The 19,226-nt window shown below is 47.5% G+C and overlaps 1 protein-coding gene across 3 annotated transcripts in view; it reads right to left on the bottom strand.

Annotated features, from left to right (window-relative positions):
- Positions 1 to 19,226, bottom strand: part of LOC143180246 (LIM domain only protein 3) — a 61,050-nt gene that overhangs the window by 20,315 nt on the left and 21,509 nt on the right. The window contains exons 1-4 of one of the 3 annotated variants that reach the window (XM_076379832.1): positions 7,478 to 7,556; positions 5,389 to 5,508; positions 5,147 to 5,284; positions 4,472 to 4,597 (exon numbers count right to left, since the gene is read on the bottom strand). In XM_076379832.1, the coding sequence (XP_076235947.1) occupies positions 4,472 to 4,597; positions 5,147 to 5,284; positions 5,389 to 5,489 (365 nt within the window). In that variant the 5' untranslated portion in view covers positions 5,490 to 5,508; positions 7,478 to 7,556. Of the gene's footprint in view, positions 1 to 4,471; positions 4,598 to 5,146; positions 5,285 to 5,388; positions 5,509 to 5,610; positions 5,726 to 7,477; positions 7,557 to 19,226 lie in introns of those variants that run through there. The other 2 variants (XM_076379831.1, XM_076379829.1) reach the window with 2 other exon arrangements.

The following is a 19,226-nucleotide window of genomic DNA, read 5'->3' as shown; positions in this document are numbered from 1 at the left end:
AATTGAGCAACTCTGATTTTTTGCAAAAAAAAGAGTAGGTTCATAATTCCACAAAGGTTTCCATAGACCAACGCCAAATATTCACAGCGATAGTGGTTATTAAGGATTTTCAGTGGATGTTATGTGAACTAATGGACTCCTATTATAACGTTGCGAATCTATTACTGCGAGATACTCACTATCGTTGCGAATATGTTACGTTACTCTGTGGTCTCTTTCAACCACAACACTTGAACACACTCTGGGCCTCTATTCTCCACTCCATCAAAGTTTCACTGTAATAAACATTCTCATCGATCATGAGAACCCCGAATTAGACTGTGCCAAAATTCGAAACTGAATGTAAGCGTATTACAACCAGAATCGCGTAGCTCTCGATGCACTATCGACCATTCCCTGCAGAAAATCCGCCGATCGTTCAAGCAATTCGATCCTGCGTGTCACGCGTTTCATTTATAATCGCGCCAGAACGTCTATTACCAGGAGTTTGTGTATCGTGCGTAGAGGAGCGTGTGCGTTGGGTCGCACACGGGGGTCGCTTTTCGAAGGCAGTGTCGATGAAGGGGGATGAAACGGGCTAGCTGAAAAGGGGGAGAGGCGGGAGGGGCGTCTATCGGTGCCGCTACCGGAGCTGGCAATGCGAGTCTAGGTTATCCGGTGACAAAGCTGGTTCGGCTCGTGCAACGAGGCCCTCGGCACGTCGGATTATCACCATTGAAAATGGTGCAACTGAAACCCCACTGTTCGGATGCAGCGGCGCTTGAACGCGATACGCGGCAAGCTTTGCGCCCAAAACCGGAAGCGGATTCCTTGTCTGTCGCGCGCATTTATTGACGGTCGCGAAACTACGGTGTTATTTTTCCTCCGCTGTCAAAAATTCGTCCCTGATCGATGTCTTCGCTGTTCGATTACTGTTTCAAGGGGAGCGCGGAGGAAGGCTGCCACGAGAGTAAATTTACTCCATTAATGGGAACTGACATTAATGAGATTACCTACTTTTCTTTAAGCTACGTTCACTTGCAATAGGCAACTTTTGATCACTCAGAAGTTGATCACAGCTGTCTGTGTAAACTCAATTTTAACCAAGTTGAAACGACAATTATGGTCGACTTTGGGTTGATCAACTTGGCTACCCATTCGAAATTTACCTAATGTAAATGTAGCATTACTCAATAATAAGAATTTCTTACTTTCAATTTATTTAGTAATTAGTCTCTCTGCCATCTATCGTAAGATCGAAAAAATTGCGAGAAGTTTCCCTGTTAGTCATTGGTAAGGCTTTCGACACGCGCGATCAACGCGGGGAGATAGAAAACGACTCGCAGGATTCTTCCAGGCCGCTAAAGTCGGATGCCCGGCGAACGAGGTAAGGCGAACCACCCTCCGGGGGGTTGTAGCTAAATTGGCGGCAGTATATTACCGGTCAGACTCCCGCATTTAATTTGAATATAATCGTGAAAGGAGATCTCAGGAGCTCGAGGGCACTTCGCGACGCAGAACTGCGTGACGGTGACCGGAAGTGCTCCCGGGACACCGGAAACAAAATGGCCGCTCCCTTCTACGCGACTCGCCTCTTTCCACCCTGCACGACCTACCTCCTGCACACCTCCCTTCGCTGCCCTCGCCGAAGAGCGTGAATTCGTGGCACAGAGTTAACTTTGCATTGTGCGACTTCGTGGCCGTGTCTCGCTTGAACATCGAAATGCTCGCACGTCTTCGCGCGTTGGTCTTCGATGGAAGGGCACGATTCATTCATCGAAGCCATGCTGCCGTAGATATCGTATTTTCGTGAGCCTTCCTCTATGGAACATTCTGGGAAAATGGTGATAAAGGATTCAACAGTTCATTCGGGAATGTCTCTATCAATGGTAGTGACGCTACTAACACGTACTGCGGAGTTTAATGATTTTCGTGTAATTACGACGCCAGGCGATGACTCGCGTGGGAATGCAGCAGGGCAGCCGTGCTCGATAAGCGCTCCGGAACAATAACAATTAAACTGGCCTGACTCGTAATACCTAAATACAATATAAGCACGAACAATGAATCGTACTCTTGCGAGGGAGCTGTGCAGCGGTTCAACAATACCCGTCGTGTTTTAGCAGACAAAAGAAGAGGTTGATGTTCCATAGTCGTCGGATCGCAAGTCGAAAAAGCTTAGACGACGATCTCTTGTGCCGAACCTTTAACTTAAGCAACTTTAATTGCCATTCATCTATCTATCATGGTGTCTCGAAACTTTCTGAGCACCACCAAGGAAGATTCAGCCCGTGTTAAAGAGGGGCCACGTGGTAAACCGAACTTCATCGATAAGGGACACCAGGGGGTATTCTACAGAACTAGTAGGAATTCTTTTATGGGCTCGAAGGGAAGGTATTGCCTACAACTTTGTCAATTGTAATTTACTACAGCAGGGAAGAGTAGGTAGTCTGTGGAAAACACGCGACTCTCGATACATAATTACACCCGTGAGTTTTATTGACACCGTAAGTTGGACAGACATACCTGTTAATGGATAAACGGAGTACTCTTATCGCGGCGTACATCTCGGCGGGGGAGGGCCCGTAAGTGTGAGAGAGCGATCGAGAGAGGGCGAGAGAGAAGGTGGCCTACCCTTACGAGTTTACGATGTACGACTCGGCTTAGGAGCGTATGATTAAACAACTCAGGTGTTTTATGCTCGGCTCGTGGAGATCGCGTGACCCAACGGCCACATCCGTTTCCGTTTTACCTACGGTCAACCGCTTCGACCCCTAACCAATGGTTCGCCTTAAGGGTTGCACGTTACCTTCGACCACGAAAGAAAGTATACTTTCGACGTATCTTTAAGCAGTAATCGGGTTCGCTCGATAGTCACGTGGCGGTTAGAAGCACGTCGAGCTGCTAACCTTTACCCGTGGGCTCCACGCCTGCCTTTCTTACCTTTTATTTTGCTTCTTGTATTTTTATTCATCGGCGCGATAGCAGAGTCGCTTACACAGTAGAAAAAAGGCTTCTATTTTTAATAGCGGATTACATTTTTAAATTCAGCGGGAACGTGCAACTTAGAACAGACGGCTGAGTAATCTGACAGTGATCGAGACCTCTATTTTCGTGTTCTTCGTCTTGATATGGAGTAGAGGCCCGTTAATCCGAGACGGAAGCGGTCGAAACAAGAAAGGTCAGAGAAATACCGCGATTTGACATTAGCCACGCCAAATGCCACGTCAAACCCCTCTCCCTAAATCGCCCCACCTCGAACACGAACGGAATTATCACTTTCTGAACAGTCGTGCAATCGATGCGGGTCCGTTAATTTCAGCAAAGTGGCTCGAATAGTCCTGGAATAATTCCGCCATGGAAATTCATTAATTTACTAATTCCAGATTATCGGAACACAGCTACGTAGAAACGTCTCTCACGGTGGGCATCTGGCTGGCGCCACCCCTGCCCACGAGGATTCGTTAGTTTTCCGGGAAATTAGTCAGCGTGATTTGCATCTGACGTACAGCTCCAGGCACCTACACGTCGCTCGCATAGTTCTCAACTCTCTGACTTCCCACTCAGATCTCCTCTCCTGCTGGATGTCTCAACACCCCTCCGTGGCGCTCTCACGTCAATTACGCCCGTCATGGGAGGAAATTTCCGAGAGCTTCTTCGTTACTCGGTATAATGGATCCATTTTTCATGTATTCGAGTTTGGTCGCAAGACACGCATGCATCAGCTGCTACCTTCGTAGAACTAGGAAAAAGCTCAATCAGTGAGCTCAGTGTGTTGAAAAATTGTGCTTCTCGATTTTTAATATTTTCAAGAATCTTTTTCATCTTCTTCCATCGTGGTTTACATCCTATTATGATGTCATTAATTCGACTTTAGAAGCAGAGCTGACGAAAGCACGCTCACCAGAAGCTTCTCGATCCTCGACGCCAATTATCTCCATCCGACGGATTCGGCAAGGTGTTCTGACTTAAACACAGACTCGAAGGAGTTTCAGCTTAACTCGGTTGTTGTGAATAAGTAAGCGAAGTGTTGCGAAGTGCTGCAGAAGTTTAGCTGAGTCGCCCCCCTCAGGCACACGGCCGGGGTAGCTCGAATTAAATTGTTATACGGATGAGCTGCCACGACTACTTCGTAGAAACCAGCGACTTTCCCGCCACTCTCGGGTGTGAATGTTTAATCACCACCTCTCATTATATTCGATAAAATAATACCGCTAGCGCGAATGGAATTATACGGCCACTTTGCCAGCACGATATTGAAATTCTTCACGCGTTATTAACACTGTACTACTTCGAAAGAATTTACAATGGAACGCCGCGTTAATTAAAGCTTCTATTTATGGCATTTTTTTAGTTCTATTTATAAGATTTTCTGCACATAGTAGGCGAGATTGGATACTTTTAATTGTAGTTGTGTTATAGATTAGATTATGGCAATTTTCTGAAACTGTGATTCATAGTTTGGAAATTCTACATGTTAATTATTTCTTACCTGTGATTACACATCTGACAAGCGAAGCATTCCAAGTGGTACACGTTCGTTTTCGCCCTCATAACCAACTCGAAGGCGGGTATGCTCTTGTTGCAAGCCGCGCAGTGTCCAGTGCTTCCATAAATTCTGCGCAAAAGAAAGAAAAGAAAATTTGTTAAATTGATTATGATAAAAGCTTAAGTGTAGTGTTTTCTTATGATATTAGCTCTCTACCCCCAGGGTGGGCGATATTACGTCATTATGTTAGCAGGGAAGCTCCCGTGTCCCTCGTGTCGATGACATTGGAGAAGAGGACTTTTAGTTGGTCGTAGAGCGGGAACCAATAAGCTCACGACCACCACGAATATGCCATCTTCAAATATTAGGCCATTAATAAAGGCCACGGAGCTTCGATAGCGTACGCTCTTCGCAGACGCGCCACCTGCGCGTGTTCCCTCGGGACTTTGTAATCTCAACACGGTTTATTTGCCCCCGCTTGTTTATATGGGACGTGGGTGTATTCAATAAGGGAAACTCATCTGTAAAATTCGATTTGTTGCTTTCGTTCGCCTCGGTGGGATCGCTCGTACGTGCCACCGAGTCCTCTTTCCTCTTTGCCATTCGTTGGCTTCCCCGCGCGATGACATAATGAGACCGAACGTCGAGGGAAAGAAAATGCAAAAATGATCGACTCACCTCAGATAGTCCCTTTTGCACAATATGTGATTGGCCTTTGTGAAAAGCGTCGAGCCAACTTCGACGAGTCTGCAGTTGCAGCAGCTGCATTTCAAGCAGTCTTCGTGCCAGAGCATGTCCAAAGCATTCAGGAGGAACCTTCAAGAAAAGAATACAGGTACATATGTATATCGTCAAAGTAGACCCTTTTACCGCCCATACGAAAGGCGCAAGAAATTACGTAATCAATCAGGATCATTTACCTCTCCGTGATCACTTTCCCACAGCCGGCGCATTTCTGTTGCTCGGTCCCGTTCTTGCTCGGCTCACTTTTGCTCACATCCATCATCATTTTATTACTCATTGGACGCGCGTCTGGTTACCTGTGCCAACCAAACGAAAATCTTGATTGATTATTACGATTCGACGCAAGCGCAGGGAACAATAACGCCAGCAATTAGTACGAGCAACGATTATTATATTACAACGTATCAATTAATTCTCGCGCGACCTCGATCCACGGTTGATCGGCTTACGCGGTAAATCACCGGTCTAAACCGGATCGAGAATGAGTAATCGCGTTTGCGTGCTTTTAACAAGTTTCACCGGCATCTGGCACTAGGACGTCCGCTTGTCTATGAGCAATTAGAGTTACAGGTTCAGAATTTAACGGCGCGGTTAGTGCCATCTGTGTCCATCCCGTTGCGGGGGTGGATTTCCTCTGCCTGCCCTCTGTCCCATACCTCCCCTGCTGTCCTCTCTTTCTCGCGATGCGGTCAGAGTTTAGAATCGAATTAGTTTGACCCTCTCCCCACACTTATTGCGCGTTTAAGCGCCACCGGTTCTGAAGCAACCACCAGCTTTGGCGACGGCTGCGCGAGCCTCTCGATAAACATTAATTGTTCTGGGCCAAAGATACATGTGCGACCCGACCCGCTGTTCGACTGAAACTTCCAGCGATTTAACGTTTGTTTAATCGACATCGCGTGCTCTTCGTGTCATTTCGTTAAACGATTGCAGCCATTGGAAGGCGAGAATACGGTACTTTTTGAGAGGGATGCAGTGGGGAAGGTGCAAGTGCAGTTAGTGCAAATTGTTCTTGTTGTTTTCTGACTATAATTTGCGAAGGTTTTATCCTTGACCTGGGTTCCTCCAGCGTCCAGTGTGGACGTTCGATCTGGACCACCCGGTATATATTTACCAACACCCGTGAATGCTATGAGCAAAGTTTGTGCGGTTTCAATATGTCCTCCCCCCTTAGCCTGGACACAATATTACAGGGACGTTAATATCTTCTGTGCGGTTGAGACTCCGAAGCAAATATTAATACCGAGCCTTTGATACGTTAATTATTAAAGACAGAAGTATTAGAAACTTCCGCGTTCGGGGAAGCTTCGACCCTTGCAACAGTCGTTTATACGTCAGTTGTATATAAACGTTCTTTCTTGTTATTGTTTCGAGACAGAATTACCGTTGCAAGCACGATTCGAAGCGAGTTAATTAATTGCTTTGAATCCATTACGTGTTTTCCTGCCCATCGATACATCGAGCGCTATATAAATAATGGTACAATTATTATTCGTAAGCGTGCACTCGTACAACTGCGGTGATTAATGGAACAACTAACTAGCCGGGTAAATTATGCAAACTATTAAATCCAAATGCGCGCAAAGTTACCCACATAATAATCGTGCCAACGATCGAATGCTTTCCACGATTAAATTTATACGCAGCGTTAATGTATTTTATTGTTATTACAGGTTAATTAAAGTCGTCGTTAACGTGTCAATGGAAAATATCCGAGGGGGGAAATATTGAACGCGCGAGATTAATTAACTAACCGAAAATGCGATTTCCGTTTAGCCACGCGGCTGATGGTAATAAGCCTCTTAGGCGAGCAAAAAATCACCATCCACCGAAATCAGGCGCCTTTTCCTTTGAGACTCGAAACGCGAACGCGTATTCTCTATAATAACAGAAGTATTTTCGAGTTAGGCATACAGGAATTCGACCGCAGAGATTCCTGCGGAAGCCAACCTGAATACCACCGACGACCTCGAAAACCTTCTCCGACCCTATGTGGTCAGTCAATTTCCACTTTGTTCCGCAATTTTCGTGGGCGCGTTGCCTCTCTCTCCTCTCTTCTATTCTAACCCCACGGCTGATAGGTTGCTATCTCGCGGAAGCTCGGTAGTCCCGTCGCAAACAATAGGAACAAGTTACTAAACATAACGATGAATAAACCGTTCGAACGGGCTGGTATTTAATTAGCAATTTAAATGCAACCTTATCGCGGTCGGTCGCAATTGTGCTGCAACATTAACGTCGGTTATTCACCAATATCGCAACTACCTTTTCGTGCTTCGCGTGGCTTTAATTGCTCGGTAGGAGTTACTATCGTCGAAAAGCCAACGGAGCACAGTGGTAACGGTTCGCTGGAACGTAACCGTGGAAGGGTCCACAGCGGGTGGCAGAGACAGAGAGAGATGGAAAGGGCCTTCCCTTCGAAAGCCACTCGCATCGCTGGCGATCTGTTCATCAGGTACGTGATCAGATCATCCACGGACGCTGCTCCTCAAAGCGACGATAATTCGATTATCTCGTACATGTTCTGTCAACGTGTCCTCCGATCGGGTACATCTTCTCGGTTAACCATTTTCCTGAATGTAATCAAATTGCTTTCCTAATTCCCAGACCGTACATCGAACGCCGCTCCTGATAGATATTCAGTGATTTCAATTATCAAGTTATTCTATTCTTACCTACGTTCTTTATTTACTGTTCACTGAGGTCAATCAATAAGTTGAAATAGAACCAATTCTTCTTTTCCTCCATGCAACCCCTAAAGTTCCCCAGACGATGACGATAGGTATCCTAGAAACTTCCTTAGAACGAGACTCGAGGAAAGGAGGACTCTCTATTTATCGACGTAACTGGGCAGTCTCGATGCAGTTCTCAAGGCTCCGCCCTCGCAGCATCCACGACACTCCCAAAGCACCACCCCTGGAATCTCTGCACCGGAAAAACAAAATTTTCCGCGTTTCCTTCTCGCGCCGACCTTCAGTCCGCATAATACGCTCTCCTAGCAGGGAGGGTCTTTCTTAAAACACCCTTTCAAAGACGGCTCGTGCGTGGGGGTGGGCGCCGTTACAGAAAAATGTCCAGGGCGCCTAGCGAGCGTGCCCTCAGCCTTTGTGTCTTTAATAATGCCGCCGCGGAAGCGTTATCTTTTACTTTTAGGACGAGAGCACGGGCATCCGGTGAGTCGGTCCATTAATTAGGCGGGCCACATTAAGCCGAGCATTAATATACTCCGCTGGCTGTTTTGTTTTATCCCGCAGGAAGGACGTAACCTTCCCCGGAGGTTCAAGGGGGTGGCCAGGCGAAGGCTAGCGAGGGGGGGAATTATTTCGACGGCGGCAGCCTGCTAATCCGACCTGCCATGCTACCAGCTTATCCCCAGAGACTGTTTAAATTCTGTAAATTGTCCTGAATACTCCCCTCACCCCCTTTAACCAGACACGCGGCACCGCTGCTCGTTTCCAGGAAATTAAAGAAGTCGAGTTGATGAAGACGCGCAAGGGCCTTTGTCCCAGTGCCGAGGTCAATCCCGACTTCTCAGCTTCAGATTTGCGATGTTTGTAAATGCGAGTGCTTTCTGAAGGTAAGGCTCGTTGGATGTCTTGAAAGGAGGACTTTAGCGCGTGTGTGTCCTACGAGGGTGGTCTCGAAGAGCTCTGAAAGAGCACAGTGCACAGGAGACATGGAAATTCTATAAAGAGTTAAGATGTACTCCTGGAGAAACAGCACAGATTTATGAAGATTTATGAAGCTTGGACAGATTAAACTCCTTAGATTTTAACGAGATGAAACTACGATAAGTCGCTACTTCAGATTTCAGGCGCCTTTTCAAGGCTTCTTCAGCAGTTCTTTCGCATCGAAGGAGTTTATCGTCAACATTTGTAGTTTTCAATATGCCAGTGTGTCTGCCCTCACTCATGCTTAAGTCGCCCTTCGAGCAGGGTGGAAGGGCGTGGGCCAGAGGTCCGTAACGATGTAATTTAACAGGCGAAAGGAATATTTCCTACGGAATAAATCTCGCATAACACCGCCAGTGAAATCCTCGTTTACCCGGTATTCAGCCCCTGCTAATGGGGGTAATTTAAGGGATGTTTTAAGCGAGCCGCCGCCGCCGTTACCACACGTGAGTCGCACAAAAAGTTCACGTATTACGGCGGTGGCCGCGGCGTAATCACGCATTAGCATTCCGAACGGTCGGTGTTGGCCGAAAACACACCGCTTAAACTTTCTGCCCCCTTCAATGATGAAAAACACAGGAGGGCCACGTGAAACGCCCGAAATCGTACGGGATTTAATAAAACCGAATAAACATCCCAACTCCATAGCATCTCGGTTCTTCCGAGCGTGTTCCTGAAACACTGAATTGTTAAATCGTCCCAGCGCTTGAAAAATTACTATTCCCAAGAACAGTGGGCGCTGTAAAAAAATACACGGTCGAAGGAGGAGCCATGCTTCCGGATAATTTTCATCCAAGAGCCCCTTAAGGGCGACGGAAACGGCGGAACGGACAAACGGTCTGTTTAACAAGTTCTTTCGCGCCGATAAACGCGGTCGGCAGTGCCTCCACTCTTTTTCTCTTCATATTTGTCGTCCCCTTTCCGCCAGGCCGCGGTTAATGAAATTCTAGTCAGGCCGCGGGATTCTTTCGTCAGGTGGCGATGCCACCTACCCACTCTGCTTGCGTTGTCGACTCCTGTGTTTCTTTGTTTCCTTTTTCCATTCAACTGTCTCTCTCGCTATCTTTCCATCTTCCGCCTCCCCTCCGCCCCTTGTCGCTTATCCTCTCCTCCGGCAGAAGAGGGTGGCCTCGGCCTTGTTGGGTGCACGGGTGCAGAGGGGCGACGGGGGGTTGCGTACGTCGTAGCGCGGGGAGGCTCGGTGGCTGAAATGGGGTGGTGTGCAGTCAGATTACGCTAAGCTATGCCCGTACGTGCTCGCATGGAAGTTCCACCCCTCACCGGGTCCGCCACCCCGCCTGGGAAAATGTATTTATTGTTGTTTGTCCAGCGTTCTGTATATGGCCACCACCGGTGAGGCCGACTCCGGGAAGGGGCAGAGAATCGCCCCGAGGTTGAAGTTGAAAAAAAATTGCCCGGGGACGACCGCCGCGATGCCGAGCATAAATTTAAGCGCCGCTCACACCTCTCCACCCGCCCTCCGCGGATCCACGGAATCCTTCCACCTTTTTTTTTTGGATTTCAATCCCAGCGCCTGCTTAAATACGCCGGGATTACAGCGGAGAAGACGCGCATTTTGGTCAGAAGAAGAGATTTGTCGTCGTTGAGGAGAATCGCCAAATGAATTTCTTTTATCTTGGTTGAACCAGGTTAGTAATTAGCTGGGTGACTTATTTGTTTTAAAATGTATTTTATGGAATACATATTTTTATGTTATGTTGTGAATAGGCGGTGGACGAGAGAAATTGACAGATTTCCCTCGTTTTCTGGTGATCCAAACCAGCGATCGACGTCCGCCCAGCGGGAACGCTAATTACAGTCACAGATAGGACCGTTCGAAACGGTCCTTATCGTTTGGCAATCGGTTTCGACCAGTCGCGATCCGATACATTGCCGATGCCGACGACAAAGGGGCTCTAACTACTTCGGAAACTTTTATCTTGCAGGATTAATGGTCGGATTAAAGTATTTGCGGCGGGATGCGGGCTGATTGGGGTAAATCGTGGTGGGATTAGAACTTGATTGGCTAATTTGTAAGTGTCCCCGGCAGCCGGGCACGAACTTAACGATCGATCGGTGTCCTGCTTCCACATACGTGCTCAGCAATTCTCGCTCAACGCATTAAGACTGGCAGAACAACTACGGACCAACTATTCCGAACGATTATCTTGGAAACGAACTGAACTTTGCAATTTACTTTGTATCTTGATTGCTAGGAAGAGGAAAAAGGAACAAACTCCAAGTTACAAATTATAGTTGAGTGCCGATGATAGTGACGATATTTTATTGCTATTGTTTAAGAGTGCACTCTTCAAGACCACTGTTATATTTCAACTTTCTGTCTTCGTTTTCGAAGTTCTTGTATTTTCCTGTTTGATTCCAAAGATTCCATATTTGTCGAAAGTCTTCAAACACAGCAACACTAAAGTGTCAATATAGTTCCCCATTTAGACTGAAGATGAATCATAAAACTTCTTGAATATTTCATGAGCACAGAAATCTATCCTGCCTCTCCAGCAAACGAAAGATCTCGTCCGACTGTGAGATTAGCTCGCTTCCATCTCGAGTGGTCAAGGCTACTTAATGTGCGGTCAGTGCATGCGGCTGGGCGTTAGACTGATTTACATCGTATCCCTTTAACCGAAGGCGAGTGCGAGTCGGGGAGCTGTGGTCAGTTGAGAGATGTAGCCTGCGATCGAGAGGCCTCGATTAACGTGGCGTAACACTGGGCTCCGTGTTTCACGAATTAGGGAAGCAAGGGAGCAACCTTGGGATCGAAAAATCGGGATACACAAGGGGAGAGATACTAAATTACTGGGAAGGAAAAACGTCGAGTTGTCCAAAGCAGCCGAGCAACGTCACGTTTTGATGTGGTCGATGAAAGGCGGAGAGATAGCGGGACACTTTGCGTAGCCTAAACCCTCGAATTCTCGATATCGCGCTACCCACGACCCTTGTTTCGCGGCTGATCGACGTTTCGAAATATTTCCCAACAGAGCGCGTCCAGACGTTGCACAGTGTCCAGCTTCCTGTCTCCTTACAATTCGCAGACAGTCCTACTCGTCAGGACCGAGTCAGGACAAAACCGGTCTCCAGTGATGGACTCGCGGAAGATAAGGGAGCATTCATGACAAAGACAAAACGTGCTCACCAGCGTTGTTGTATGCCCGCCTCGTGCTACCGTGTCGCCGTTCCTCGCCCTCCCCTTCCTCCATACCCCTTGACGATCGTTCGTTTGCCGTTTAGCGCGACGGCGCGAGACAATGAGCGAAAACTTTTATTATTAATGTTTCGCGGCAAGATAACGCCGCTCGAAGCGAGGCACGCCCCTTCTCGGGGGGTTCTCTACAGCCCGAACCTCGTTGGAGCTTCTTCGCGTTTTTGGTTCGCCCTCTCCCTTCCGCCTCGAAAATACGTCATTTGTGCCCGTGTCGAGGGAAGTGTCTGACTATCTATTCATCAAGCTGAGAGTGATACCTCTCCTGAATTTCAGATATAAATTTACAAGTAAATTACTGCTCTCAGAAATCAGTATTTGGATATTCTATTTTATCCTGGACCTCGAACAGTTCGTCGAAAGTTCCAAGAGCAATTTCAGTAACGATTTAATTAGCATTCCTATGAGCCTGTGCAAATGAAACGCACGGTATGCAGCTAGGGGAGGGGAAGCGAGATATCTCCCAAAAGAATGTTTATTAATTATTTTCCCTATGTTGGGTTATGGCAACGCTATTTAGTACCAGACGAAAGAAAGAAATTTTGTTTGGTGAAGTGAAAGTATTGTATAAAGTTGAAGCAAGAAATTCGAAGCATCTCGAAATCGTTGAACAGCATCCTGCGAGATTACACTGCCATGAATATTCGTTAAATCGAGCTCAGGTCCGAGCAGAGGGTATGATTAACACCAGTCGTCCTTGGTCTAGCCTGGATAACTCATTCAAGACGGTCTGGCCGCAATAAGACGAAGGTCCGGACACTCGGGACATATTCTCGGTCGTTGCGCGTGAGTTAGAACTCGAGGAACGGTTAGCCGTTAGCAGTTAGTCGGTAAATAACCTAGACACCCTTCTCGACTACCCTTCCACGGGGATAGATACGGTATCTTCAATCTTAGACCTTTGTCTAACTTAGATCGGTTTTCGGTCAAGTTGGTTGCGTTCACGCAACACTGGTCGTCAGTGACATCGAGCAAGTGCTAACAAATTGCCTGTGAACTACCTGGTAGATACATCTATTTGTTGTTCACAGTAGATTAGGTCGTCTGCCTTCTATACATTTTTTCATAAAGGTTCCAGCCCCGAGTAAAATATTAAACGCTCAGAGATGTTGAGGCAATAGAGTTTTGACGTCTCGATGGATTTGAAAGAACGACGTCGAAGACAAAGCAACCGTTCGAAGGGGACATCCAAGAGGTCCCGTCCTTCACGCTTTGTCGAGTAGTCTCGTTATTGACCGGCCGAAGAGTACAACTCGTTCACAAACAGGAACACTTAATCCAAGTGGGTGCTCCGTTAAAGAGATGACAGGAAACGTCAGGGCGCTACCGCAGCTCGTGATATATCGATATTCGCGAGAGAAGTGTATGTTGGTAGGGGTTGAAACGGCGAAACAACACCCGGGGTGTTAGCGACTCGGTCACGAAGAAACCCCGTCACGCGTAAACGGTACTTGTTGATTCTTCGACAAAATGATCGATCGCTCGGAATTACTGCCAAAATGCTTCACGACGTTCGTTCTAATTAATTCGTGAAACTTGGAGTCACAAATTCTCACGACTTTCGGTAAGCGACAGTTAATCCTGTTCATCGTTGTCTAAAAATTGCATAGTTAAATCATCCAATCGATTATTCTTTACAAATCGGATCGCTTAACGGGTCGTTGTGTTAATTAATCCTGAAATCGCTAATTTACTGCCCGTAATGCACGTGGGAGCTCTCTAACAGGCTTTATGGAGTAGAATGGATACGGAGAATAATCAGACAGGACAGAGCAGTTAGGATAGCCTGTGAACCAGCCGATAGCGGTAAATGACCATTGCTGACACCAACATCGTCTCGGTGTACACTTCGATAATTATATACGCGTCCACACAAGGAACAGGGAGTGCTATGTCAGCCTTTACTTAGGACTCTAATGACCGAGCTCTGCGGTCTGTCGACTAGATAACGTAATCGAGTCAACAAAAATGTTGCAAATGATGGTGGAGCACTAAAGAGAAGAATCCTAGTTTTTCTTATTATTTTGTATTTTCACGTAGAACGTTTGCTATAATTCTGACCATGATCACCTTACAGAGGGGGAGGTTTCGAAAGCATCGGCGAACGACTCTGGATTTAAGGATCAGCCGATCGAACACACGCCGATTCGAATGGGAAAAAGAAAGGTCAACCGAGTTATTGTTTTCGTGATGAATGCACATAAAATAATGAAACCTCGAAAGTACACCAGCCTGGGAGAGAAAAAAATATATCGCGCGTAATACGAGCGACAGCGCCATAGGGGCTCCACGCGTTCCACCTATGCTAGCCGCGAATTTATTGTCCATGGTCAACGGCGAAGATGATACTGCGCTCCCGTCCCATCGTGGACAAGAGATTCACCCCCGCCTGGTACTTCGGATTTATCGCAAGTTTAACATTACACAGAAGTTGGAAACGGCGCGAGGGATTCTGCCGGATATTTATACGGTTTGAATGCACGTACGAGGATCATTCTAATGGTTTTATTATACTGATACCCGCGGGATTTCTTGGTGGACGCATTCGCACCCGCGTCCTCGCGCGATCCCGTGCTTTCCACGATTCATCGTCCCTGGAATACTGAAATTCCCGCGACGAAGAACGTCAGGAGACCAAACAAGACCAAAAGGGAAGGAGAGAAGCATTCCGAGGAAAGGAGTCACATTCATGGTATAGTTTGCTTCCACTGTGAGTAAATTGCAAATTTAACTCACAAAATGATACGGTGTAATCCACAATATTTTTATTCGTTTCATCTACTCTGTTATTAAAGTTTAACTTACGTTCTTGCTTATGTTATCAAATGTTTCCATCCGAAGTGTATTAATAATTCAGAGTAAAGTAATAGGAAGGGAGAGAACGTTAAAAACTTATCGACTATTCTCCAGAGTGTTCAATATTGATTTCAAACAGCGGCAAAGAGAGATGCAACATTCAATCGAGAAGTGAGCCATGGCGGGAGTCCATGAAGGTCCTGGAACGTGGCTCAGCCTCATCTTTCCTATCGAGAAGGACGATTTATCATCCCGAACGCTCCATAGGAATATTGAATACGACAAGATAATCTCTCGACACCCTTCTTCGGCCTCGCCCTCCCCCTTCAGCCACCATGACCGACAGCATCCCCGTTTTGCGGTAGCGCCAGTAAACGGTCGTGCTTAATGTACCGCACCGACCGATAAGCCGTTACGCCGTCGTGACGTAGCCTCTAGTTTTTGCCTCGCAGAATGCAAACGTGCACCCTTTCTTCGTTGACGATCCTCGTGACAGCGGCACCAGTCACTGACAGAACTCGTTATCTGTGCCCACGTGTACTCTCGCGTTCGGAGTTAAAAGCTGTGTACGTGAAAAGGGTCCTCCTCGTTCTCCCTTGCTCTCTTTGGCCTCTCCAAATATTTTTGGCGCGATATCATCGCTTGCTATTATCGCAACCTCAATTATACCGCGGATGAAGTAGAACGTTGCGGCGTAATAATTGAAAATTCCGTCCCTCGTTCGTTGCCGCGAATCCAAAACCGTTTAAACGTTTAAACGTTCGGACAATCTGTCTGGTCAGAGGAATCTTCATTCCGTTTTGGAAAGATTTTTAGTAATACGAACTGTTCCTCTTACTCTTCGCGTTACTCGGCTGTTCGTATTTCAAGATCTCCTTCAGACCTATCGGCTTATCTTACGGTTAGAAACTCCAGCGTTGAAGATAGCAATCGGCGCGGCTTAATTATGCGGAGTTCGACCGACGGATCCAAGCAGTTATGCTAATCCGACTTTATTAATAAGGACTCGAGCCAAAGTGGAAATCGCTGTAGGAAACGGTGGCCTTAACCCTTCGCCACGGTATCCACGCCCCCGAAGTCGCTGCGAGGCCCCAGCGCACTTTGCCGTCTCGACGCGCAAAGTAAGCGAGATTTCTCATATAATCGTTTTATCCGTCGTTTACTTTCGAGGTCCTTCGCGGTGCCTGGGAATATCAACACGCCCTGACCCAGCCGCCCTGAATTATCCAGAGGATGCTGGGCTGTTAATTAAGACCGACAGCTTTCTGCCTCCGTTCACACCGATACGCGATGCTTTTTCAAATGCCCGCAACAAAACAGGAGGGGTTGTTTCTGAAACGGTTGGAAGATTCGGGGAAACGCATTCACGTCATGAACAGTCGTGGCCGACGGTTCGCGCTCGTCCCTCGACGATGATCGTTCACGTCGCGGTGACGTTATTTCGTGTAATAAAAGCGGATGAAATCCAGGCGGAGTTCAAACACGGTGCGTGTTTCAGGGTGCTTCGTATTTCCTGAGTCTTCCCTGCTGTACCTCGAAACGCGCCAGAAGGCGGGAAGTACGTCGCGCGATGAATCGACTAAAAGGCTCGATCGGATGGAAATATAATAATAGCTGAGGACGCTGGCACGCTCAACACTCGGATGGGAGGGACAAAGGCGCTGTCAGCGTTTCGGACGACACGCCGCCGGCTTTGAATAACCGGAAGTGACACAGGTGTCAGAACAAGTGGATTGTTCTGACAGCCAGTTATCGGTTATCGGCAATTTTCGAATTTATCGGTGCCCGACAAGACGTCGCGATCGGATATCCCATTAATGTTCCTGTGTTAACTACCAATACCACTGCTTCTCTCTGTACACGTATCCAGCCACTGTTCTACCCCAAAATCCCACGTTCGTGGACCGTCCAAAAGTCACACACGAAAGGACAATCGATCCCGACGCGAACACTGGGCTGGTTAATCGAACAGGGGGGTACAGGCATAAGATGGCATCGAACCAAACACCAACAGAATACAGATCTTGTTCCATAGCTAGTTCGCTGGCTCGGCAAAGGGGAGGAGGGTCGAAGCGAAGGGAACGGTGTTAGTTTCCGTGGCATTGACGTTCCACAATACAGGCCTGATGCCGTTGACACCCCCATTTGCAACCCCTGAGCGCAATCTCTGCCGTCGCGGAACTGCGCCCCGAAAGTGCGCCAGGATGAATCTTATTCATCCCCTTCCGCGACTCTCACGGTATTTCCTGTCGACCTCGGATAGCTTCGCGAGATTTCGTCGAAACCAGCTTTCTTCTTAGCCACCTCAAATCTCTGAATAGCATTATTGTATTCATCCCGAGTGCATCGATGGAAGGGAAGAGCAGCGCGGCAAAATATAAATAGTCAAGGCTGGTAGAGCGATAAACCGGCTTTCAGGATGTTTTATTGGCCCCGTTTGACGGCGACAGTCCGCCATTGCCGGAGGAAACGGAGCATGAATTCGTCCCGTAAAATCTATTATCGCGGCGCTTATCGCTGCGCTCGTAGGACAATGGATAATATCGGCGTTAACCATCCTCGAACGACCGCGAGCAACGTCGATCGGTGACATCGTTATCAGTTGTTTCCGGCTCACCAGGCACTTTGGGACGATCGCACAGCAAGATGGCGTCCGTTCACCGCGCGGCACATCTGCTTTTTAGGGGGATGGAATGCATATGCGAGCAGGAGACGCGATCGACGCCGAGAGCAAAAATAATGGTCTCCGTTGGCACGCGGAGGGGGCGTGTTATCCGACGCAAGAAATACGATTGCTATAATTTAAATTCAAACGAATCCCTGGGCTCGGCTCGTCGAGCTGTTCGTTAACGCGTCGCGGCCGCGATATCGCGCGATTAAAAGGGATTACGAGGTTAGAATTTTAATCGTCGAATTAACGCGCCGGGGGCTGGGCCGAGCGCGCGAAAATCTCGTCGGTGGAAGAAAACACGATCACGGCGCGCGTCGAGCGGAAATAAACGAACGGGAGAGAGTCAAAGCGGCACGCATTCCCCCGTTCGATGATCTTGTTTATAGTAAATCGGCTCGCGACCCCGGGAATATTTTTCCGTGCCCGCCCCCGAGGGGGGGGGTATTATCGTTCGCGCCGGTCCGCGCCGATAATGGCGGTAGTCAGTCGCGTATGATGCGAAGAGATAGCCGCGGCGATAGGCGAGAACGGAAAATGCGGCCGCCGGCCGAAATCCGGCTAATGGTTTCACTGAATCAAACCAGAGGCCGGCGTTTAACGGAGCAAACAGACAGAAAATGGAGCACGACCGCATATAAAGAGTCGATGATAACGAAATGATATATGACTCGGTGCGAATAACAGAGGAGAACCGAAACCGACGGGCTTGAACTGCTCCCTCTCCTACTCGGTTCGTGTGCTCGCTTATGGGTTGGGGTTATACGGCTCCCTTCTGTGATTGATCGGCTTGGAGATATACCACGGGATATTCACTACGGGATTAAGTGAATGCGCCAACACTTAATAATCCCTATAATGTATATCTTTCTATCTTAGATTTAGACTCGGACCGTGCGTGCACGCGCGTGTTCGCGGTGCTAAGGTTATTCCTAATCCCGTATCGCCCATCGGTTTTCACATGGCATTAAGCTGTAATGACTTTGGATTCTTCATATTTTCTCCACGTAAGACTTTAAAATTGTGTATTAAGCATTTATTGGTACTACTAGCAATGTTCATGGCTCTGTGATTCTTGAGAGGTAATTTTTCGTTGAAGAAAAAAAGTAGATATTTTTTGTACATCTTTATGGACTTGGTCTAGAGATAAAATTGCCTTTTATAGCAAGTTGCCTGCGCCCAACACTTCCTGAACACCCTATAAAACCCTCCACCGAAAAATATGCGTTTCCGCTGAAGCGTGGTTTATCCAACCGTTGCGTAATTATCTGGCCAGGTAATGGCAGGATAATTCGATAACAGCTTTGGATAGTTATCGATTCAATTAGCTAAGAGTGCCATAAAATGAGCCAATATGGCCCCTGGAAACTTCTGACTTCCTTTGGCTGATTAACACCTTGGAACCCATATATCTTGGAAAATGTTCGTTTCGCTTCGAGATTCAGGTACAGGTTCCTTTTATTGAAGCAGAACAACCAGGCCCCTGTAGTTTATCGCTTCCTGAGATTCGATTCGCCTTAGAAAGTACGCTGATCGTGGATCGTGGAAAACGGCCGAAGCGGGCAGTAGAGGTTATCGCGGAGTCGCGCGACCAGCGCCGAAAGCAAACAAGTCGAAGGGTCGTAGTCGCCAAGCTATAAAGTATCCCTCGCATGCACGTTA

The sequence above is a fragment of the Calliopsis andreniformis genome, chromosome 6, assembly GCF_051401765.1.
Source record: "Calliopsis andreniformis isolate RMS-2024a chromosome 6, iyCalAndr_principal, whole genome shotgun sequence".
Classification (NCBI taxonomy): domain Eukaryota; kingdom Metazoa; phylum Arthropoda; class Insecta; order Hymenoptera; family Andrenidae; genus Calliopsis; species Calliopsis andreniformis.
The sequence above is the reverse complement of the archived record's forward strand: the minus strand, read 5'-3'. Positions and strand labels throughout refer to the sequence as shown.